The 26,112-nt window shown below is 38.3% G+C and overlaps 1 protein-coding gene across 2 annotated transcripts; it reads right to left on the bottom strand.

Annotated features, from left to right (window-relative positions):
• Positions 1 to 2,049: 2,049 nt before the first annotated feature.
• papi (tudor and KH domain containing protein papi) lies at positions 2,050 to 22,310 on the bottom strand. Of its 2 annotated transcripts, none has more exons than XM_028184878.2 (13): positions 22,151 to 22,310; positions 21,455 to 21,649; positions 19,866 to 20,084; positions 18,643 to 18,800; positions 17,669 to 17,828; positions 13,098 to 13,255; positions 12,155 to 12,268; positions 8,180 to 8,278; positions 7,778 to 7,900; positions 7,284 to 7,398; positions 5,955 to 6,081; positions 5,259 to 5,362; positions 2,050 to 4,967 (listed from the first exon to the last, which is right to left on the bottom strand). In XM_028184878.2, the coding sequence occupies exons 2-13, from the start codon at positions 21,639 to 21,641 to the stop codon at positions 4,642 to 4,644; spliced, it is 1,890 nt and encodes a 629-aa protein (XP_028040679.2). In that variant the 5' UTR covers positions 21,642 to 21,649; positions 22,151 to 22,310; the 3' UTR covers positions 2,050 to 4,641. The 2 variants fall into 2 exon arrangements, with proteins under 2 accessions (XP_028040679.2, XP_028040686.2); XM_028184885.2 differs by having other exon boundaries at positions 17,708 to 17,828.
• Positions 22,311 to 26,112: the final 3,802 nt, after the last annotated feature.

The following is a 26,112-nucleotide window of genomic DNA, read 5'->3' as shown; positions in this document are numbered from 1 at the left end:
ACGGAACTCGTAATGTTTTGGTTACTACTGGGATGAGAGTAATGGCTAGCGTGGCGCCAATGAGATTGCAACTATTTTACATAAATATATTCAGTCCATTGATGCTAGAAGAAACGTTACGCGATAACTTCTCTATTGCGACTGTTGTCCAAGCCAAAACCGTAACCATACGGTATTAGCAATGTTGCATTATTCAAATAAACTTTCTTTTGACGGGACACACTTACATGTCGATACCATGCCATTGTAGAGAATCGATCAAAAAATACAACTGTTTACGCATCATCACAATGGTTTACAATATTTTCAACAGCTAGGCAAGATTCATCGCCTTTTCAGGTTTAAAGACTGAGCTATGAAGATTTTTATAAATGGGATAGTATTAGTGATAAGTACTTCAAAGGCAACCAAACCGGGAAAATAAGCAAGATCCGTGTTATGACTTTCAAAAAATACAAGCAAAGCGTTAAATACAAAACATCTATGAATGCTTCTGCATCATCTTTTGATGTCGAAGTTCAGCCTAAAATCAAGTTATCACTGACATCTTGTTATAGGTCTCAGTTACCCATATCAAAAGCCAAATATGATGATTTGCTCAAACTTTGCACTGACAAAGTCATTCCTAATTGTCTTAAACAAGAGTTTCTGAGCATTCCACGTGCACGACATTGCACAATATTGAAGATTGTGATTGATTAACAAAAAATAACAAGATCTCATGTCGCATATATATCGTATGCCTTTAGAGACTGATTATATTAGGTACAATAGTGTTGTTAGGTTTGGTTATGTTCAATAGCAGAATACAATTTATTATTGCTTTTGTTGTTGATTTACTCTGAAAACTAGAGCTTTTATGAGTTTTAATAATTCTCTATTGTTTTTAAGACTGATGAGGCAATAACTAGATTTTGGTATTATATTGGAATACACTACAATGTGTTATGGTTTCTTTATTTAATATTGGCAAAATATTGTATAAAATATAATAGTAATAGCGTGATTTTGTTACAAAAAAATATATCCCTATTGTTTTTTACAATAAATGTTTATTCATAAACGTCTCGCTCTTTTGGTTTCGCTCTTTTGCATGATTTACCATAGTAATTTATTACATTTTAGTTCAATTCTTTACAATTTCTACATGCATAAAATAATGGAATAGTATTTAGATACATTTACTCGATTTGTTGTGAACTATGGGATCACTTTAGTCCAATATACCCAAAACGAAACTGTAAGCTGTGCGAATTTGTCTAACTTTACATGTTACTGAAAATCTTTCAACGATAGCTCATATTGTTTTACATGTTACTCCAAATCTTTCAATGCTGGCTTAGATAATTTTACTTGTGACGAGAAACCTTTTATATAAAATTCAGATAATTTTACCTGTTTATCAAATTATGGGCTATATATATAAGCGACAATAACTGCTATATACACAAATGATAGGCAATAGCCTTTAAGTATATTCGATGGGCAAAAAAAAACTATTTCTAGGTCTATTAAAATAATTTCGATCCTACAGTTAGATTCGTTAAAATAATTTTTTTTTCAGAAATTTCATCTTTAAATTGCTCTACTGTAAAGTTCACGCATTGTCGCTTAGTCATGTTTGCCTTTCAAGCGTCGATATGCAAGTTTATCTTGAAAATGTCGTAAGCGAGATTCAGGCATCTGTCAAATATCTTGTGTTCTGTGATGGCTACCGCCACACCTTAATACTATTATTAATAAGTAATGAAATCGTTGTGGCCTAAAAGATAAGGCACCCGGTGCATTCGTATCCCATGATACGACAATGCCGGTGTTCGAATCACAGCCAAATAAAGTTTTAGCAACGAAATACGTACTTAACTCATTCACGAATGATTTTCACGACGAAAAAATAGCATCGTATGATAAAAATGAAACTTAGGAAAGGTATCATTTGCGCGTAACATTTGGATCGTCGGTCTACGGAGCAATAACATCCACTTAATGGAACATCTTTGTCATGCCAGATACGGACGAAGAAAGTAGAGTACTTAAAAAAAAACATCATTTTCTTATTTATTTATTTATTTATTTATAATACAATAACTAAATTTCATATCTACAGAACAAAACAACAAATTAAAGAAAAGCTTACACTTAAAAATCAACAACAACCAATAGTTACTGTAAAAAAAAAAGTATTTTGTACTAGTATGGCACTTTTTTATTTTTCCTAAGGCAACCCAGTCAATTTGACCACGGAGTTTTAACAAATTTGAAGACTAATAGTTTATCTGTGGACATATTTTATATGTGTATAAACAAGTGTTTTCCTGTGTCTTAAACGTAGTCATCGCCTCTGCTATTGAAAACAGCTAGACGCTTTTTTTAAGTATAAAATTGAAATGATAACTAATGTTCACAATTTCAGTAGCTTATATAATCTATTAGTATTATCTTTTCCTATATCATTCATCATTATAATCATCATCAGCCTATGGCAGTTCCCCTCTGGACACATGCTATAGATATTTAGATAGATATATTTTTTTATGATATTTCGATAGACTTTTCCTAAAGTGTATCGTCAATACATAGATATTTTGTACAATATACTGACAAAAAGACATTCCTACTTAGCACCTTTTTAAGCACCGATCCAACATTACGCGTAGTCCGTACATTCCTTGCAATAAAACCGTATAAATCAATTTGATATTATATTAAATCAATTATGATTTTGAAAGTAGTATAGAAACCTTTTCAGACCTAATTAATAGAGATTTTAGATTTAATATTAACATTATTTTGGACATTAGTGTACGCAGAGCCAACTTTCGGTCTTTTCAACTAGGTGCTAAAACAATTCCAGAGATTCCATGTAATTTTTCATTTCCCTTATACTGTACTGATGTAAATTACACTCAATTTCCCAAAAAAATAAGGTATTTTTAATTATTGATTTTTCATTTTCATTATGCACTTTAATCCTAATAATAATTACACAGAACTTATATTTATAATACAACATTGGGGCTCACCTTATAGACTATTTGCAACAACAAGAAAACCAGTAAAATAATACTATAAAACTATGAACAAGCCGCGGAGTTAGAGCTTAGAATCTACACTAGTTAATTACGATCACAGACTACACATGTACACTAAACTAATTACATTATACAATAAAATCGAAACTGTATGGTACGAAAAAGATAATAAAAAAATGACCAATATCAAAGTTCTTATACTTTTTAAGATTAGAAACATAGCAACATTAATACATATATAAAATAAAACTTTTATTGATTTCTGTGTAATTTAAATTAAATCTAATGTTTGTTTTTAACGCTAATCATAAAGTATGACGTCATTTGTGGCTTATCGTTGTTTATCGACCTATGGTTGGCTCGTAGCTTCAAATGACGTCACATGTTTTCTAATCAAATATTTCATATTTGTAGTAGGTATTAAATGTAGTTTGGAGATTCCGGATTTAAGTAATACATAGATAAATAATTAAGTACATTTTTCCAATAAAAATCAGTTAGGATCTTTTTGCCAGAATTTCTGTAGATAAAACTGTTTGTGTGAAAGAGATCGCTTTTAGCGATATGACCGCCTATTTTACAATAAGTGAACTATTTGTGGACTGTTTTTAGGCAGCGGCTTGGCTCTGCCCCTGGCATTGCTGAAGTCCATGGGCGACGGTAACCACTCACCATCAGGTGGGCCGTATGCCCGTCTGCCTACAAAGGCAATAAAAAAAAATAATAATGTAAATTGTGTTTTGTTGTGCAATAAAGTATTTTCTCTTTATCTCTCTCTCTCTATCTTTTAGGATTGTGTTACCGGTTTCATGTTTGTTGTTAAAAGACATTTGGTACTAGTTTCAGGTCCGCAGCTGCATGCGCGTGAAAGGAAACCAAAGTCTAATGCCAGCAGAGACATAAAATATCGTCTATATTCTTTTTCAGGTGTAAATTATTGACGTAGGACGAATTTTGTCAAATTCGGTTGTGATTTAAAATTTTTATACATAAACTTTCTAGTGTAAGTACCACAGGAGGAAATCTCGACACCGGTAGATTTTGAATGACAAGCGTTTTTAAAAAAAATGAGATGTGATTTTTATACAAAAAAAAACATGAATTTTCTGAGTTTCGTGTTAAAAAATAAATTACATGATTTCGTTGGAGGGATTGATCGCTAAAAACTACGTAAATAAATATTCAGTATATGCATGTCGCGTGGGCAAGTGTACGCATAAGGTGAAGAACAAGGTTTTAGTTTAAAAAAATATGAAGAAGCCATCTTGTTTTGTCTATGACTAGAATTAGCACAGACAAAGGCAACATAAAATAATTTTTTATTGAAAAAAAAAACGCACTTTAGGTATTTGTATTTGAACATATGATATAGATACAAAAAAAACTACTAACAATAATAATGTTTTAGAAAAAATGATTATTTTCATTTAATAACTATTCAGACTTCTTGTTTTTCTGTACTCGCTTCCAATACGTATATTATTGTATGAAAACTACATGAAAAAGGATCAGAAAATACATCGACTACAATTTCAGTATTATGCCTCATAAGACGTTTACATAAATTCGAGTCATACAATAAACTAACGTAATACATCGGAGTTAAGGTTCACTTTTCAAAAGCGGACTTACCGAGGTTTTCGAGATTACTGTGGTGCGAATCTATTCGGTTTATGTTGGCCTTGAATTCGTCTTGAAGCGTTTTCGACAGTATCGGAGCGTTAGAGAGGGGAGACGGCGGAACTAATGTATCGATAGTGATTTCGTTATCGATATTTTGCCGCTCGCCGTGCAAGAAATCATCGGAGCCGTTCAGTTGTTTGTTCCTCGAAGGGTCGGGATACGATAGATCGAAGTTCGATATCGATAACGGGTGGCGGTCAGACTTCTCGAGACCGGAGGCTAGTGATTTCGATGCTGTTATTCCGTCTTTGTCTAGAAAAAAAAAAGAATAAAAAAAATCAATGGTTGCGCGTTTAAATTTAAACACCAGGATCAATAATATTCTACTAATATACCTACTAAGATCTATACATCGATAGCATTCTATACTAAGAACTTAATAACAGCTTGTTAAAGCCACGCGTTCTAGTCAGAATGGTGGTTATATTAAATTCAACTGAGAATTTATGTGTATCATAAAAATATATAAATTTTATACAATTATATTTTTCTTCTTTTAAACACTAAGAGAATTTGTGTTTGGGTGTAATTTTAAACTCCTACCTTTGGAGTCATCGCCTTCAACGGTGAGCACGTTGCTGCCGTCGTCTTTGTGATCTTTTGGAACGGACGATGATCGTCCACCACCGCCGGTCATACTGAGTACTCTGTTTATAAAAAAAAAAACTTATTAATTCGAATGCAATACAAAAATTTCATTTCATGATGCAGAGCAAAAACGCCTACAGACAAAGTCGAGTTTACATTTTCAGTTGAACAATAATAGGACATACAAATAGAACAATTGTAGACATCTGTTTTATGTTTGAAGTTTTACTGGTGGCCCTGAGGCTTTTCCAATTTCACCAGGAAAGATGGGCGAGCAAAGGCTCAGCCAGGAGGGGTGGGATTTGCTAACAGCTGCCCGAGCGCCTCCAAAGGAGACCTAACAACTCAAGAGTAGTTGCTTCGCGAATGAATCTACTACCGGATCGGAATCGCGACCCGCTGAGAAGATCCCGCGAGAACCTCAGCGAACTGATGCATAGGTTAGGTTGCACATCGAACTCTTCGTCGAGTTCGACGAGTACGGTTACCGGAGTCCCTAAGTTCGCTCCTAGTGTTAGGGCTGAATGCGTCCAATACAAAGGTTATTGGATCTAATGGATCCGTAATGGCGTTAGTAGAAAAAATATATGAAAAAAACAGCAATGTGTTGCTTTTTTATGCGATCCATTTGACAAGCGATTGATATCTTACTTGGACTTGCTGAGGTCTCCGAAGGGCGTGGTGTGTCCGCGCGGGGGCGAGGGGCGCGGGGAGGGGGCGGGGCCCGCCACCGCCCACCCCTCCGCCACCAGCACCGCTCCCACGTCCAGCTCGCCCTCTGCCGACAGGACACTCGCAGCATCATTACATTGTAAGCCTCCCCACAACAAAGATCTAGATGGTAGCGGCATTTCATACGACAAAATAATCGTTTTTGTGGGTGTTATTTAAATATTACATTATTTAATTTCATTAGCACGCAATGTAACATAATTACAGAACCGACAACGCTCCGGGTTTGGTCTCGTGTAACGCGCAAAATGAGAGACGCTAAATTATCTTCTTCTTTATTTTTGGCTCCGGCACGGTTTGTTCATTAGCCAGCGTTAAGTAATAAGATTTTTATAATTCGCCGTTTTAATTACTTACAGTTTATGAATAATAAAACACGAAGGAAACTTAATCAATTGGCATGAAATGAAATGAGATGATATGGGATGAAATATAATCTCAGTAAAATGGTGGTCATTTACTGAGATTTTTTACGTTGAGATGTCTACGGACAGTCCGCGTGAGCGCTTTCGCCCTATAAGACAATTAAAAAAGTCAGTAAAGTCGGCTTACGACTAACGTCAGCAGCAAAGCTATTCTTACTGCTAGCTCTGACGTCACGCGAGGAGAGAGTTAATTGTTTTATTACTTCGATGCGTGGACGAGCTCACAGCCCACCTGGTGTTAAGTGGTTACTGGAGCCCATAGACATCTATAACATAAATGCGCCACACACCTCGAGGTATAGTTCTAAGGTCTCAATATTGTCACAACGGCTACCCCACCCTTCAAACCGAAACGCATTACTGCTTCACGGCAGAAATAGGCGGGGCGGTGGTACCTACCCGTGCGGACCCACAAGAGGTCCTACCACCAGTAATTACGCAAATAACAACTTTGCGGGTTTGATTTTTATTACACGATGTTATTCCTTCACCGTGGAAGTCAATCGTGAACATTTGTTAAGTACGTATTTCATTAGAAAAATTGGTACCCGCCTGGGATTCGAACACCAGTGCATCGCTCGATACGAATGCACCGGACGTCTTATCCTTTAGGCCACGACGACTTCTAAATGTCAATTCTGTGTCACACGCCAATGCTTGGGCCGATCGTGCCTCTCTATCCCTTGTTCCGCGCCCTCGCTTGCACGCTCAGGCGGAACGTGATACTTTTTCGTGTGTCAGCCGATATTCATCGATTTACCTACCTATAAGACGTTATTATTATTAAAACTCGAAATTTATTATATGTAATGTTTTTTTTTACCATCAGTAACATCGAACAGTTTGATCCCAGGTATCTCCTTGTCCTTCTCTCCTTCAGCGGTCGCCGTCTTCTTGTACGTGCAGGTCCGGGAGACCAGGGCCTTCCACCTCGCTACCTAAATGTTTAAAAGGATACATAACGATGAGTCTTTCTTAAAGATCGACACAAGTTAATTTTGTAACTTCGACAAAGGGAAGATCTTCCACCGATGTTTTAAGCGTTAGGAACTTGTATTTAAGCATTTTTTTAAATCAAAATGTCGTTAGCACAATTCAAACTTATGTCAAACATCTTCTCTACTATAATAGTTACCCGCAAAGATGAGAAAAAAAAAAATACCGACACTTCTGATTATAAAGAGGTACGTTACATTTTTCCCGTGATAACTTATGACAAAGCTTCGACTGGTTGGCGCTTAAACAGCCCCTTGCTTTTAAGGCACATACCACATTATGTTATTATATATTAATGGCGAATATGTCAGCGTGTCTCACCTGGGTAAGTTCTTCGAACCTCTCGACGGCCTGTGGATGCCACTTGTCCCAGCGCTGGCCAGACGGAGACACGGCCTCCTCGCCGCTGGCGGGCCGGACGCCAGCCAGGAAGCACTCCATGGCCTGGAACAAAATCACATTTGTTAACAGTTATGTCTGTACATTGTCGGTATTTGAGGGAAATGACAAGGTTGTGCTATGCAAGTTAAAAAATGTCGTTAGCGCAATTCAGAATTTTGTGAAAATTTTTCGCTATAATATCGATTCGATGTCAAATCGATTTTATTATTCGATTTTAATCACAACTTTAAGAGTCTTCAAAACGGTCGCCGCACCAAAGAGGATTGTAAGGATTGGTGTTAAAAATAAAAAATAAACTTTTTTTTAATTATTGACACTAACCTGGAACCGCAGCCTCAATAGGTCCGCTCTTAGCTCGCACAGCTCGTGCGTGGCCACGTACTCGCTGTCGCCGTAGTCCAGGTAGAACACGTCGGCTACCTTGCAACGGAGAACACATGAACATTTTTAACGAGATCTTTTTTTTTTTTTTAAGTAGAAAGAAGAAACACAATCATAATTTTCATCTGTGCTTGAACTAGGTGATAAAACCTGCAGAGACTTTTTGGCGGGAACGCGAGGAGTGAAGTAGTGTGATTTGTTTTATTTTGTCTATTTAGTGTTTCGTCAGATTTAAATGTGTAATAACGGTGGTTTATTAACTGTTTAATATCTGTGAAAGTGAACAAATTTGGGAAAATGAAACAAAGCCGCTGGACGTAACTTCTCGTGATCCTCCAAAAATTCGGGTGTCCACAATTTTATGCAGAATATCTGGAAATTGTAATGTGTAATAGCTTTCTAATTTTAAGGTGGTCATAAATTCTAACACATCGTTTGCTGCATTGCTTATTAATAAATAGGTAAAAGTATAAGCAGGTAATAGGTGAATAAAATCGAAATAATAGTATGGTAATACTAGGTACAACAACGCCGAGCCTCGGGCGGCGGTTAAATAACCCGATAATTGGTAGCCACAGACCATGAGGAATTAAATCTCCTTAAAAAGTGTGGACTCCGTAGGATGTCGGATAGTAGAATAGCATCTTCCCCTATCTTCCCGTGGGTGCCGTGAAAACCGGCTGAGGGATGTCCCAGTGGGTGGGCAGCAGCACCCTCTGTAGTGTCGAATACTAGATATCAGTTGACGGGTCACCGGATACTACTGCGGTGTGGAAGGCAAGGGGAAACCACCACACTAATCTCCCAAGAAAGTCATCATGAGGTTACGAAATGGAAAACAACGGTGGCCATGCGATCCGCTTAGCAACCGGCGCCGCTCTGCGTCCGGGGCAGACGGTGTTAAATTGGATACCGGCCATGTACGTGTAGGAGACCAGGCACTGCATGGAAACTGGACAACTGGAACTTTAAAGATACGTCACATTCAGAAGATAGGAACTTGGAATGTGCGTGGCTTGATGCAACCTGGAAAACTTCATATATTAGAGAAAGAAATAACCCGGTGCGAACTTAACGTCTGTGGCCTTTCTGAAACACATTGGAAAAGTAATGGCCACTTTCTTACTGATGCACACGCTATTTATTTTTCTGGAAATAATACAAAGAGCAGTAACGGGGTCGCGATTGTCATACCAAAGGGCATCAACGATTGTGTGATGGGCTATGAGTCCGTGAGTGATAGAGTACTCAGTATAAGAATTAAGGCAGCACCGGTAAACTTGAACATCATACAGGTCTACGCACCAACAAGCTCATCGAGTGATAAGGATTTAGAAGATTTTTACTGCGCTTTGGAAAACACCATGTCTAAGATACCCAATCGAGAGCTACTTATAGTTATGGGTGATCTTAACTCAAAAATTGGAGCAAATGCAAATCAGCTTAGTCAGACCGCCGGAAAATTCGGGTTGGGTCAGCGTAACGAAAGGGGTGAGCGTCTGTTAGAGTTTGCTGCCGACCACAACTTAGTGATATGTAACAGCTTTTTCCAAAATCATCCACGTAGGCTGTATACATGGACATCTCCAACTGGTCATAGAAATCAGATTGATTATATCATGATTAGTTCACGGTGGAAAACTTCTGTGAGGAACGCTCACACCCTGCCCGGAGCCGACTGTAGCTCAGACCATGAACTTCTGGTAGCAACAATACAACTCAAACTTAAGGCTGCTAGGAAGGTTGACAAGCAGCGAAGAATCCAGCCTACAGACTTACCCAAGTTTGTGAATACACTAGAGCAAAATTGGAGTCGCTGGACTGACATAAATCCAGAATCTGCCACTCCAAATCAGTTGTGGAGCCGAGCAAGAGAACTCTTCCAGACTGCAGTTTCTGCATCAAAGATACCGAATGAGACTCATAAGCGTCAACACTGGATGAGTGTCGATACCTTTGCTCTTGTAGAGGAACGACGACGATTGAAGACATCGGGAGCTGATCTGAAGACCTTAAATGCTAAATCAGCTCGGATACAAGAAGCATGCAGACGGGACCGAAATCAGTATCTCCAAAACCTCTGTATTGAACTAGAAAAACACGCTAATAAGCATGAAACACGAGATCTTCATCAGAAAATTAAATCCTTAACTAAAACTCTATCTTCAAAAACATGGGCTATTGAGAATTCGCAAGGTGAAACAGTAACAGACCTTGAGGATATTTCCGAAACGTGGAAACAGTACTGCCAATCTCTGTTTCAAGATCCTAACTCGCACTGTTTCGATCCAACAGCACCTCAAGATGAAGAGATAGAGCCGAGCATTCTTAAGGATGAGGTTAGGGCTGCAATAAAACATCTTAAGAAAGGGAAAGCCACAGGGAAGGACGCCATTCCAATTGAAACGATTGAGGCATCTGGGGAGTATGGCGTTGAAATTTTCCATACCCTGTGTAATAAAATATGGCAGTCTGGAACTTGGCCCCAAGACTGGGTTCATACTGTTTTCGTGCCACTGCATAAAAAAGGCTCGACAAAAAGCTGCAGTAATTACCGTCTCATAGCGTTGATTCCACACGCATGCAAGATATTGCTGCGTATCGTTAACGAGCGCCTTAAATCGTACCTCTCTAAAGAAATTGCTCCTGAACAGGCCGGCTTTGTAAAGGGTAAAGGTACACGAGAACAAATATTAACCGTTCGACAGATCATCGAAAAATCCCGGGAATTCAACAAGCCTACGTACTTATGCTTTGTGGATTTCTCTAAGGCGTTTGATTCTGTCAAATGGCCAAAACTTTGGGAAACTATTTTGGCCATGGGTACCCCCAAACACTTGGTCCATCTGCTGAGGCGACTCTATGAGGAAGGAACAGCTTCAGTTAGAATAGATGACATTCTATCGCGTCACTTCCACCCTAGCGCAGGAGTTCGCCAAGGGTGTATTATATCACCGCTCCTGTTCAATATATATACGGAGCTTATAATGAGAATCGCCCTCGAAAACTGGTCAGATGGAATAACTATCGGAGGTCGGAAGATTTCAAATCTTCGTTATGCAGACGACATCACTTTAGTCGCGTCAGGTGTTAGCCAGATGGAAGAGCTACTCGGTAGAGTGGAACGCGTCAGTCTTGATTTCGGACTTAAAATTAACCGCAACAAAACAGTGTCATGATTGTCGACCGTGCTAATAATAACTCGCCAGAGGTCACAAAAATTGCGAACTGCGATGTCGTACAGTCATACATTTACTTAGGTGCACTGATATCGAACACTGGCGGGTGCGTTGATGAAATCAAGCGGCGTATGGCTGTTTCGAGGTCAGCCATGGACAGGCTGAAGAAAATATGGGGGAATCGAAATATCACTAAAGCCACTAAAATCAGACTTGTAAGAGCGCTGGTCTTCCCCATTTTTCTTTATGCTGCTGAGACCTGGACATTGAGAGAAAGTGAGAAAAAGAGGATAGATGCTCTCGAAATGTGGTGCTGGAGAAGAATGCTGCAAATATCGTGGACAGAGTTCAGAACGAATCAGTCAATTTTACAGGAACTCGGCATCAAGCAGCGACTATCCTCCATCGTTCAGGGTCGCATTCTCACTTTCTTCGGGCATGTGTCGCGGCGGGGTGACGACTCGGTTGAGCGCCTTGTGGTGCAGGGCATGATAGAGGGTACAAGACCGCGCGGCAGATCACCGTTACGATGGACCGACCAAATAAAGGCAGCTCTAAACGGTCCCGTTAACGAGTGCACAAGAAGGGCCGCGGTACGCGAGGAATGGCGACGTCTGGTGAAGCGCACCACCAACCGAAGTGATGACCACGACCACTCTGCCAAGAGTGCATACGACTGAGAAGAAGAAGACTAGGTAGTAATAGTAATAGGTAACAGGTAAGTAAAATTTAATACCTGTTGCGATGAATCGAACTCGTTAGGCCTGATGTCGTGCACCCTTGCCCGGTACCAGCGGCCGTCGTGTCGGAACACCGCCGCCACCACTTGCCCAACGGACACGTGGCGTAACTACAAAACGAAATGTAGCATTCCTTCAAAAGTTCCCGCTTACACAAACATATTTTTTTTAAATGACAACTCCGACCGTTCTCAAAACGGTAGTGCCCCATATTTTCAAAGGTTTCAATATGGAAATGTCACTTATACAGGGGTTGCCAGTTTAAAAAAAATTATACAAAACAACAACAAAAAATACAGTTGTTGGGACACACACGAACTGGCGACGTGAAGAATCGCAGTCCAAGCATTTATTTGCCCCCGCTCGACAGTCACTCCGCAAAAGCCAAACGGATTGCTTAGATTTGTGGACGAGCTCACAGCCCACCTGGTGTTAAGTGGTTACTGGAGCCCGTAGACATATACAACGTAAATGTGCCACCAACGTTGAGATATAAGTTCTAAGGTCTCAACTATAGTTGCAACGGCTGCCCCACCCTTCAAACCGAAACGCATTACTGCTTCAGGGCAGAATCAGGCAGGGTGGTACCTACCCGTGCGGACTCACAAGAGGTTATACCACCAGTAATTACGCAAATTATTATTCTCCGGGTTTGATTTTTATCACACGATGTTATTCCTACACCGTGAAAATCAATCGTGAACATTTGGTAAGTACGTATTTAATTAGAAAAATTGGTACCCGCCTGCGGGATTCGAACACCGGTGCATCGCTCGACACGAATGCACCGGACGTCTTATCCTTTAGGCCACGACGACTACTATTACCTACTTCGCAGTTTGGTTCGACGAGTTTTAATTGAACACGCAATCACATCCTCAATTTTGGTATCAACATCGAATTATAATACCAACACCGGGATATCAACACAGTACTTACGGTATGCGCTTCTCTGTTCTCCTTCTTAGAGTAATACTCGGTCATGTGAGCGACTAGGTCGTCAAGCTGAGCGACCTGGGGCCCTACGAACTGCACCCAGAAACGGGAAGGAGATGAAACCGCCGACACGTACACTTCGATACTGGGTCCCGTTGTCTCTGTATATCACAATAGCTTATTTTATTTCGCTGAGCTAGTTTCGGTCAAGTCAGATATTTATTCATTTGGACCCTATACACTCAACGTGACTTTATGCGGTAATTATTGAGAGGTTATTAAATGAGTTTTTTTTTAATTGCTTTTATGGGTGGACGAGCTCACAGCCCACCTGGTGTTAAGTGGTTACTGAAGCCCATAGACATCTACAACGTAAATACGCCACCCACCTTGAGATATAAGTTCTAAGGTCTCTGTATATGATATTAATCATTTAGTTTCTAATGGGTGACCTCTGTACCGAATTAGGCAGAACGAAGTACCCGCATCTTAATTTATAAGATTAGTGTTTTGAATTCTTATTTTTCAAAGTTATAAATTTCAAAATGAGATTTGGATTGTTAACTGTAAAATTGTAATTTTGCTATGGTCACATTGGGCTAGATTTTGGTATACATTTTTGTAAGTAATGTGATCAAATAGGAAATACTTTCTTCGAATAAAACAGCAGATTGTGTTAAACTAATATTCGTGTTTAATACGAATGATTTCTCTGGACCAATGATGACACTCGACGAGTCCGTCTTGTGACTTAGCAGGTCACATACGCATTGTTTTCTGGATTTGTCAAGACATGTACAAAGTATGCAGAAATGATCACTATTAGAAATATGGTCGTAGTGTATCAACATCCATATTAAGGGCGCCTATATCAATCAAAAGAAAAACATGACGATAGAAAGTAACAATTTCCAAAAAAATAAATAAAAAAAAAACACATTTATTACACTAGATAATTCATAGCCCCACAATTAATTCCCTTTAAGCCCACAACATACGCAGCACACGCATTATTCATTTTCATAATACCCGAAAATATATAATAAAACAAATAAAATATCATATAATAAAATCCAAAAATTTATATATGCCCATATTTAATCCAAAACCAAAACTACATACATAAAAAGGGACAACACAAAAAGAAAAAAAACCATAAACAAAGGAAAACGCTCTACCATCACAAAACCAAAAGGGATTATGTTATATATGGTGCACACGAAAACAAACTAAAATCACATTATATCAGATAGTATTTTTTTCTTTACACAAAGATGGGACGTGTGTCATCTGTACTCACTGTTGACTTTTGTTGTTCATTCTATCTGAAAGTTTGCATTTGCGGATTTACTAGGAAACTGAAATAAGGATGAAAAGCCCTTTTGTCGTAAGGTATAAATATTTAAATCCGGTAATAAAACTATATATAAAGGAATAACTGACCTAATGCATTAAAGGATTATTAATAAAAATGGCGTCCTAAATCGTTCTATGCATGTTTTTAATATGCAACGCGCGTATATCAGAATGTTTTATACCATTAGGAGCATTGGTACCACGATCCAGCTAACTATTCCACGAGGTAGTAACATTCTCCGGTCCGGAGGGTGACATAGCAGTTATATATTTAATAATATTTCGTAATATTTATTTGATACATTTGAGATATGGCACCTTTAGAATTGAATTGTTTGAACGAATTATAACCAAGTATTCCATCAGTTTACTACATTATCCGTTTCTTTTAAATCAAGCGCATTCCTTAAAGTATTAAAATGGAAAAGTAAAAAAATAACAATTTTTCAATAGTATTTTTGGCGTTTACAAAAAAAAAACAAGAATTTTGGATTAAGCCCCTTCAATTCTAAAGGTACGTTATATACCATTTCTCAAAGCGTGTGGTGTTGGTATTGTCGATATGACGTCTTTTTTCCTTCCTACCTATTCGCTGGTAGCCTAAGGGGCTATTCCAGCTACGCCCGGACGGGTAGGTGAGCTCACGGGCTCAGCCTGAGAGAGTTTGCTAACTCTAGCGAGAGTAATGTTTCGCAGAATCTACCACCGAATCGGAATCGCGACCCAATAAGACCCGTCGAGAAACTCAGTGGGTTGAGACGTCAAGTGGTCTTATAATTATTTAACACTTTTTACCAGCTTATTATTTTTCATTACCAAGAAGAATCCGCGGCATGCCTGCGATTACATTCTTGCCCTAATCCTACCGGCAGATAGCGCGAGTTCATCTCCTTACACAATAACATAACTCAAGCTTCTATTTGACTCGTTTAGCTTAAAACTCATCAAAGGTGTCAACTTATATTTGGTTTAAAAAGCGAAACTCATCTATCTACATATCACTACATAGTATAAAACAAAGTCGCTTTCTCTGTCCCTATATCTGTCTGTCCCTATGTATGCTTAAATCTTTAAAACTACGCAACGGATTTTGATGCGGTTTTTTTTAATAGATAGAGTGATTGAAGAGGAAGGTTTATATGTATAATAACATACATTAAATTGTGGAGAAATCAATAATAAATTACAGTTTCCGAAGCGAAGCGAGGGCGGGTCGCTAGTATACATATATAAAAGTCTATGTTTGTATGTACGCTGAGACTCCGAAAGGACTAGACCGATTTCTATAAAATTTTCAGGAAATCTTCAAGATTGGATTGGCGGGTGATCCTGTTTGCTAGCTATCAGATTAAAGTCAAATTATAGTCCGGCTACCAAAGTGCGTTAGGTTCGACTTGTTTCGACTGCAATTGTCAATAAAATAAATCGTTTATATTTATATCTTACTAACTCAGTTACAATTATCCGCTAATTTATAATTCAAACAAACCTTGAAATACCCAGACTGAACATTTGAAAGATCGAGGTCGTTGTATATCTCATTACAATTCAATATTTTATTTCAAAAGCAAAAAGAAATCCTAACAATATTGAATGACATATTGTGAAATATTCACGAAGTGTGTACATAATATGTATATATTTAATAAGAAATTATAAATTTGTAACGAATCAAGTGTTTGAAGTGAAAACTTTTTTAACATCGTTGTGATTCGAATGTCGATGAAACGAAAAAGCGACAGCAAAAAGAGACAGACATAAATTCATAATAAATCTATACTAATATTATAAAGAGGAAAGATTTGTTTGTTTGTTTGTTTCGAATAGGCTCCGAAACTACTGGACCGATTTGAAAAATTCTTTTTCCATTAGAAGCCGACATTGTCCCTGATGAACATAGGCTACTTTTTTTTTTTTTTTTTTTTTTTTTTTTTTTTTTTTTTTTTTTTTTTTTTTTTTTTTTTTTTTTTTTTTTTTTATTTCATGTGTGTTTTAATGTTTCCGAAGCGAAGCGAGGGCGGGTCGCTAGTTCATAATATTTAACGTGGGAGAATAAAAGAGATAGGAAGCATTTATACAGTGTTTCTTATTTTCGTGGTTTTCTTTGTGCTCTACTTCGTACCTAATATTCGTACTTAATACATTCTGAATAAATCTATGTAATATATACCAATAAAATGTAAAATAATTATCAAACTTTGTATCACTATGATCATTACTAAAACCTAAAATTATCCTCTTCCGGGAACGCGACCCGCTGAGAACATCCGGCGAGAAGCTCAGTGGACTGTGTCTGTGGGTTATTTTACTCGTCGAGCCCTTCGTCGCAAGCGACGGGTTCAACGAGAACGATGACCAGTGCTTGAGGTACCTAAAAGCACCTTTAGTGGATCGGGAGGATCCGAAATGACGTGTTTTGGGCGACGTCGACTGCTTTCCAATCGGTCCGCAGGATCGGGAATGGAAATTTTACATTCGTCTCATTATCTTGAAGCCAACATTTTTTAAGGTTTCATTCACTTCTAATACGTAATACGTACGAGTTGCACACAATTGTTTTTTCTATTATACTGTCGAATTATTAAATCCTGATCGAATGTACTTGATTCGCGACAAAAACAAGATTATGCTCCCTAGGTGCGGGATTTGAACACTGGCACAGTCGCATTGCTCCATATGAGTACACCGGCCATCTTATTCTATGGCCACGACGTCTCTAAAAATCTATTGTTTTACGTGACAACATTTATCATTTTTATATCGGCTATATTTTCATGACAGAAACCTCAAAGACAGCGAATTCTTCGGCTGACTAACGCTGAATAAAATGTAATTATTTCGCGGATAAGCAGGATAAGACAGAATACCGGTTTCCCTGCGAACTCATGTTCACGTTTAGTGTATTAGTGTCATGTTTAGTGTCTTAGACGACGCTGTCCTTTCATTCTGAAGTACAATTAAGTACGCAATACCGAACTAAGATGTAATGATAGTATTAGCTTACAGTAATAAGACTATGAGCGCACCCGTCGTCTACATTAGTATATAATAATAATAATAATAATAAAATCTCGCCTACATTTTTTTTTTTTTTTCTCCACAACAACCTTGTATTGGTGAAATAGTAACAAAATACAGTTTTTGTCGTATTGTGTTGAGTCATGTAAATATTGTTCAAATATAACATCACAAGCGAACGTGCAGTTAGCAAATCTTACCAGGCCGTTTATACTTGACACGCGTGTGCGTGACGTCACCTTGTGCGTCCGCGTCCGCGTCGCGGTCGCCGGGCGAGGGGCAGGGGGAGGGGGGCGACGAGCTGTGCCGGGGCGGACGCTTCGACTGCTCTATCTCCCGTCTACACCGCTCTAAAGATATCTGGATGGTATTTTTTATTGGATAAACATTTCAATTCAAGATTTAAAAAAATGTAAACAATTTCTTCCCAACTTTTCATCCGTGTATCAATTTTTTTATTTAACCTTTTTTCCTATCTGTTCATTGGTACCCTAAGAGGCTATTCCAGCTACGATCGGACGAGTAGGTGAGCTCACGGGCTCAACCTGATAGAATTTGCTAACACTAGCCCTAGCAATAATAGTGCTTTGCAGAATCTGCCACCGGATCGGAATCGCTACCCACTGAGAAAGTCCGGCGAGAAACTCAGTGGGCTGTGTCTATGAGTTTGAGTAATTTAATCTATATACGCTGTATCACGCGTTTTTATGGTTGGCCCATTTACAATGCAATTACATGATCAACTTTGCTATTGGATATACTGAGAAGTCGTTCAAAAATAGGTACAATACTGAGCGTTTAATGGAACTCACACATACTGAGCTTTTAATGAAGCATAAAGCTGTGCATAGCTAGTTCATTTTAAACTACTATTAAATAGAAGTTCAATTTAAAAACAAATACTACCTGGAGCCACTGCGGTCATCCACAGTGCGTTTCCAGAGGTCTTTTTTGCCATGTACCATCCGGCTATGAAATGAGCTCCCCTCCACGGTGTTTCCCGAGCGCTATGACATGTCCTTCTTCAAACGAGGCTTGTGGAGAGTATTTAGTGGTAGGCAGCGGCTTGGCTCTGCCCCTGGCATTGCTGAAGTCCATGGGCGACGGTAACCACTCACCATCAGGTGGGCCGTATGTTCGTATGCCTACAAGGGCAATAAAAAAAAAAACTTACGCAGTTCTCGACAAGTTTCTTGGCGACTTCAATCTGTTCCTTGGTACCACGGAATGTCACTAGATGCTCAGCAACTTTATCTGTACTTTTAGGACTTTCGACTTTGACGCGAGCGCCACTGCGATGGCTAATATCATTGACGTTCTCACCTCCAGATCCTAAAACATCAAATTATTGACAGTTTCCATCTCATTGTTCATGTGTTGAGCAGTTACCGAAATTAATACAGCGCTGCTACCATCATGACTACCAGATGAAGTTGAAGGCTCAAATCTTCCTATCACTAATATCAACTCTTTAAACCAGAACACACCATCGAGGCACTGAATTAATGACTAACTAAATTACAATATTAATATTTATTCTATAATGCAAATCTTCCTATCACTTATATTAACTCTTTAAACCAGAACGCACCATCGAGTAGCGGTGGGCTGTAGCGGCATTTTCGGTTAGCGAAACGAAACTAGCTATCAAATGTCAATAACGGCTTTTGAAACGCGCTATTTCAGTAGCGAGCAATAGCGGGTTTTGTTTAGCAGTAAACTAATGTGCACGCGAACGAGCTAGCGTCGCGATTAATATTTCAGTAATTACGACTTTATTTGTAATTTATCTTTAAGGATAGGATATATTGGCTTTACTTCTTTAGAGTTCGTATCATACTAGATTTTTACAAGGTCTATAAACTTAATGCATATTAAACAACTAAACACTTTATATTTTTAACTATTCAATTGGTAATTAAACTTAAAACTTAGCGCCTCGTTTTTAATACACTTTATCGCTAAACGCGCGACTCGTAAATAACTGGTTCAAGGCCACAAAATTCGACTTCAACTTGTACTCATCATTTAATTTTTTAAATCTTATTTTAAGAGATTTAAGGGCTAAAGTCAAAGGTCAAATACATCTCAGTCGTGTGCGTGAAAGAGACAAAATGATGATTGTCTATTTCGATCGAACCGATGCTTACGCTGCGTGTCGCGATAACTGTCGAACGAATATAGCCGAACGTTGTGTGATTTGTGTTCGTGATCGGTGACGTGATTGAGGTAGTAGATGTTAGCAGGTTATTGCAGTACGGCGAAACTAGCTAACCGCTATTTTGTCAATAGATAGTTTCAATAACCATTTACGTTGCGCAACGACCATGCCTACCATCGAGGCACTGAATTAATTACTAGCTAAATCACAATATTAATATTCGTTCTATAACTTACCAATTATTCTCCCACAAGACCAGCTTGGCACAGTAATGCTTTCTGACATAATTGTTGGCTGTTGCTTGATAAAGTCATGTATTAAAGTTTCAGCCAGCTGAGTAGTGTCAGCTCGTCCTCTAACTACACACACGTCATAGTCCTGGTCGGTGAACTTTTTGAAATGGATCTGCGCACCAGATTTCTTCTGAAGGTCCTTAATGTTGGATCCATTGCGACCTAAAGAATAATTTAGTTTTGAACTTTACAATAATTTGTGATTTGTTGTTGTTGCTCCTTGCTATTTAATCAAAACTTATTTGAGACTTGAGGCCTGTTCAGTAAATTATACATGTCAAATTTTTATTTAGCATTAGCTGGTTTTTTATTTAGATTCAAGAGAACACAGCCCATGTTAAACCAGACCAGTTAAACCAGAGTCCATAGACACCACATATTTAAATGCCATCATCAATTTGCAAACATTAGGTCTCATGTTACAATGTAATTTAAGAACTGTAACCGAACCACTATCTCCAATACATAACAATTTGAAAATCATTTTGTATTTTTTTTAATATATTTACATTTCAATGGTTTCACACTATATGAATTCAAGGTTGTCATTGAATGTATCTCAAATATTTTTTACTGTTGCTTACAAAATGACATCATCATGACCTAATACTGTACAATAAAGATATCACAGCAAATTCCTAATAACAAAAAATGAATTTTTATATAGTACTGTTGGAAATTTATAATTATGTATAGTACTGTTTTTACTGGTGGTAGAACCCCTTGTGAGTCCGCAAGGTACTATCATCGTTCCTATTTCTGCCGTGAAGCAGCAATGCGTTTCGGTTTGAAGGGTGGAGCATTTACATTGTAGATGTTTATGAGCTCCAGTAACCACTTAACAAGGCTGTGAGCTCGTCCACCCAACTAAGCACACCACAGCACCACAAAAAATGGGTCCCATTGATTGAATATATGGGTCCAATTGATTGAATATAAACGTTTACAATTGTATGTGACAAATGATGCACCAGGTCAATTAATTAATGCAAAGTGTCATTTTCATTGACCATTCCTCGTCATTTTATCTTAATTGAATAACTTAATAATTTACTTAATAAGGTAAGTATTATGTTTGATAAGTATATAGAAACATGTCCTTGAATTTAATTTTAATTGTCACACAACTGGGCTCATCAATAAATAATTAAAACAAGGATTTATTCTAGATCCTTCCAGGTCAAGTTTTTTAAGATATAGAGTCTCAGAATATTTATTTATTATGGTTGACTTAAACTCGGTTACTACTTAATTGTAGGTTTTTTAAAAGGTAAACCTTTATTTGTTTAATTTAAGTTTGAAATGATAAGATGGCTAGCATTGGTTTTGTAACGTCTAAGTACTTTAGTTACTTCAGCTATGGGTTAATGAAATGAAAAATACAATTTGCATTTAATATTTATGGAAGTTCATATTTCAAAATAAACAATAAATAAATAATTATTAGTGAATATAAACTTCAGGACATTTGAAATAAACTTCAGGACATTTTACTATAAATAGTCTAATGCATGTTTATTAAAGTTTCTTACCAATCAGAGCTGGAACAATGCTTTTAGGAACATGAATTTCAATTGTATTTATTTTAGTAATCTTGACTGTCTTGTTATCGTTTTCTTCTTCATCTTTCTTGAGGACATAGTAGGCCACAAATGCTGTTACAGTCACTAGGGACAAGCCCAAAGCAATAGGCAAAGCTAATTTTGTGTTCAATGACATTATTTGTTCTGAAAATAAGTTTTATGTATTTACATTTTATTATTTTATTTAATTGTGGAATTAGCTTTGTCTCACTTAATAGAATATATATATATATTTATATGACAGGTACATCATTAAAAAATATAGATTTTCTTTTTTACCTACTCAAATTTAAAATTGTCAAAAGCTTAGCAGTATTGTGAACATGTTGATTTGTAATCAACATATTTACGTACATTAATTTGAAATCTATATTAATTCTCATATTCATCTTCAATAAAAAATAAGAGACTTAAGAGACTTAAGAGAAGTTTTTAATTTCATACCATGTGATAGATAATGATAATGTAAATCTTATAAATATTTATAGCAATAACATTCAAGGATTCGTTTTGGTTTTGACATTGTTCTATTTAAATAGTATTACCGAAATTGCTTTAACTCATCAATGATCTATTAGCAGCTATGACATAATATCGAGCACAAAAATTACTTCACAAAGTAATTTGATACTTCGTATGCATTACCTTAATTACACCTTACGAATCAGTGTGGGATATATAGTATTTCCTGTCTGTTTCACAACACGACGAATTTCACGTGCTTAACTTAGAGCAAAACAAACTTTGCTTTTAAAGCCGATCCATTCAATCTTTTCTGTTGAGCTGTTTTACTCGATTTGACAGATGACTTGTTCAAAGTTTGACAGTAGTCAGTGTTCTGGTCATAGATTATACACTTAATATATTTGAGAAGTTCTGGTTCTGTGCCCAGAGTTGGTAGGTACGGTTCTCAAATATATTAAGTGTATAATCTATGGGTACGGTAGTTATAAATCTTACGGCATGTGAGTAGTCTTCTCTGAAAAACAGGACTTTAACAATCACAGTGGTGATGAAAGGAAATTTATTCCACCAATTACATTTCTCAGATATTTTATACTAATGTTTACGTTACAACAACACAACTCAGATAGTTAATATCTTTGGCTATAGCCTTGGCTGTAAATTTAATGTCGAAGCACTACAAACTTATGGGTTTAATAAGAAAGACGATGATTTTTTTAGACTGATGATAGATTGTACCAAGAATTACCTGGTGTTAAGCGGCTACTCGAGTCCATAGACATCAAAATGTCAATGCAGTCAACCTTGAGATATGCGGTCAAAATTCTAATTACATATGGTTAGTCGTAACCTTGAAAACGTAAGCAGGATAGTGATAATTTTCGAATCGCGATCCGTTGAGAAGATCCAGCAAGAAACTCAGCGGGCTGATACATGGGTTAGGTTGCACGAAGAGCCCCTTGCCGAATTCGACGAGTATGGTTACCGGGGTCCCTAAGCCGGCTCCTAGTGTTAGAGCTGAAGGAGTCTACGGACGGCGACTGGCTCCTGCGTGAACAGGATTCAGGGAGTATCACGACTCATAGTTTTATCGAAGTACTGTTCCGACGCTGACTTCATGTATTTCCGGATTGATTCGAGGCCCAGATCGTCGTGTAAGTCGACGTTCCTCACGAATCATGGAGCTCCGACGGCTAACTTGTAAAAACGAGATTATGGGGATTGGAGGGTGTATATATGAGTGCGGGCCGCGTGAGCAAGCACCACACTTGCGTAAGTCATGACGGGCCTTATGCAAATTTTGTAAAGTGTCACCTTGTTCCGAAAGACATTTTACTCCGCTTACTGATCATAGGGTAGAGTCTGCCAAGAATAAGCGCGGCACGGTCGCGTACTGATTTTATATGTGGGCGGAATGTCATGAATGCTTCCAGGTTGACACCCACGTACTTGACCTTCGTGGCTCAGGGTATGAATTGGCCGAAAAGGGTAATCGGGGGTGTGCTAATATCTGTGGGCTCCGCTAGTAAGGGCTCGTTCAAGTATTTAAGGCAGTAAAAAAATACCATCGTCGGCACACCCATGGCGTCATTACAGGCCACAAATATTTACTTCTTCGGGCGTTCAGTAGATCTTTTCACACGCACGATATATCCTCATCCATCGTTTAATTTAGTTCTAATCGATACCTACCAATATACCTAGTCAGGTCATAAATTCTGTCACATGTTTAATGTAAAATAATTGAAACAAGTTTATTCATTATGTAACCATTCATATACCAAAATGAACTTAACAAAACATAGATTCTTATGACACTAAAGTTTATTCAAAATGACCTCCGTGATTTTGAATACAGGCCTTCAATCTGCGCGGCCAGTCGTCTATCGCAGCACGAACGAGGTCCATGTCAATATCGGCGGCTGCCTTAATCAAGGATGTCTTGAGTGACTCCAAATTGGGATGAGGCTTTGAGCACGCCTTTTCCTCCAAGTGTTGCCATATCTTGTAATCTAACGGATTCAAATCTGGACTGGAGGAGGGCCAGTCTTCGTGCCGGATGAAGTCGATTTCACGCGCCGCCAGTCTTGTGTGCTCTTCGCTCTATGAGCTGGCGCTGAATCTTGTTGGAATACCCAGTGCCTGTTATTGAACATGGTATGAGAAACAGGTTCCACAAGGTTCGTCAGGACTGTATTTTGATACACAACTGCATTCGTTTTTACACCTTTCTCACAAAAATGTACCTCCGTTAAGCCCCAATAAGAAACTCCCAACCATACCATGAGCGAGTATGGAAAATGACCTCGTTGGACACGCGTAATACGGTTGCTCGCTTCTTCACTACTGTGTGCGTACACCTTATCATTTTGTTTGTTGTAGCTCTCTTCTACGGTAAAAAAATTTTTATCCGAAAAAAGAATTTCCCGATATTTTTTTCCCGCGTACCGCTTCAACAAAGCGCGGCATCTCTTCAGTCTCAGGTCCATTAGACGAGCATTCAAACGATGTCCTGTTTTTCTTCGATATGCCCGAAGCCCTAAGTCTTCATTTAACACCCTTTTCACCGTGGTTCTGCTTAACCCCATCTGAAGGGCCAACAGTTTCTGCTTACGTTTGAGATTTCTTTGAATTCGCGCCTTCACAGCTTTTATCACTGCTGGAGTCCTAACAGACCGAGGGCGACCACTTCTTGACCTGTCATCTACACTAGAGTCTTCACTGTATCGTTTGATGGTACGATAAACGAATCTTTTGGTTATATTCAAATTTTTCAGTATGTTAAAAATTTGAATTGGCGCGTAACCGCAACGATGCAACGCAATAACTGCAACACGGTCTTCTTTAAGCGTCCACTCCATATTTAAAAATGAGTAAAATTCTAAAAGTATACATTTTTATTTTCATGAACAATTCGAAATTCGAATTCAATAAACTTTTTTGTGGCCAGCATTCTAAAAGAAAAGTTTTCACTGTGTGACAATACTTATGACCTGACTAGTTATAAATCTACAGTGGTTTTTACGGATGTTCCGTTATAACTACTGAACCATGCATCCGATTGACTTGAAACTTGGTATCAATGTAGAAAATACATGTACTTAATGGATAGGCTAATATTTATGAGTGTTGGACTCGCTACACCAGTCGCGGGGGCGTTAATGAGAATCTTGTGGGGGTGAGAAATAATAATGTTAATTTTAAATGCCCAGCGAAGCGGACGGGTACAGCTAGTGGTTTATATTACCTGGATATTTCGCTCGTTCCGCATATCTAGAGAATACACAATTTATAAGCAAACTTCGTTCGTGATCGAAACGCATTGTAAGTTTCCAAAGTATACAAAACGAAACATTCTCGTGACTTTTGTAAATCGTAAATCCATTATCGTAGATTAGCATAGTAGGTATCATGGATAATAAATATAATAATTGGGTTCTCATAAAATTCCAAAAACTATACCTAGTTAGATTAGTTTTTTTTCTTTATTGTCCTACCTATTCGTTGGTAATCTAAGGGGCTATTCCAGCTATGCGCGGATGGGTAGATGAGCTCACGGGTGCAACCTAAGTGAATTTGTTAACACTAGCCCTAGCACGAGCAGTGCTTTGCAAAATCTACCGTCGCATCGGAAACGCAACCGACTCAGAATATCCGACGACAAAATTAGTTGTAATCGTTGTAATCGACGACTTCAACGCGGGCGGTGACCGGCTCTTGAAGGGTATCCTGCGGACAGAATGGAAAGCAGTCGACGTAATTTCGGATCCTCCCGATCTATTAATGGTGCTTTTAGGTATCTCAAGCACCGGCCATCGTTCTTGTAGAACCCGTCGCTTGCGACGAAGAGCTCGACGAGTAAATTAACCCTCAGACCAGCCCACAGAGTTTCTCGCCGGATCTTAACAGTGGGTCGCGTTTCCGATCCGGTGGTAGATTCTGCGAAGCACGGCTCTTGCTAGGGTTCGTGTTAGCAACGTCGTCAGGTTTGAGCCCCGTGAGTTCACCTACTAGTTAAGGTTACGCTGAAATAGCCTCTCAAAGCTTAGGTTGGAAAAAAAAAGGCCATAAAAGCACCGAGAGTGGATCCGGGGGACCTGACCTAATGCAATTATCGGCAGCCACGTTAGGACGATTAGTTT

Source organism: Bombyx mandarina, chromosome 03, assembly GCF_030267445.1.
Source record: "Bombyx mandarina strain Sakado chromosome 03, ASM3026744v2".
In the NCBI taxonomy this organism is placed as follows: Eukaryota; Metazoa; Arthropoda; class Insecta; order Lepidoptera; family Bombycidae; genus Bombyx; species Bombyx mandarina.
Note: the sequence above shows the minus strand (reverse complement) of the source record. Positions and strands in the feature narration are given on the sequence as shown.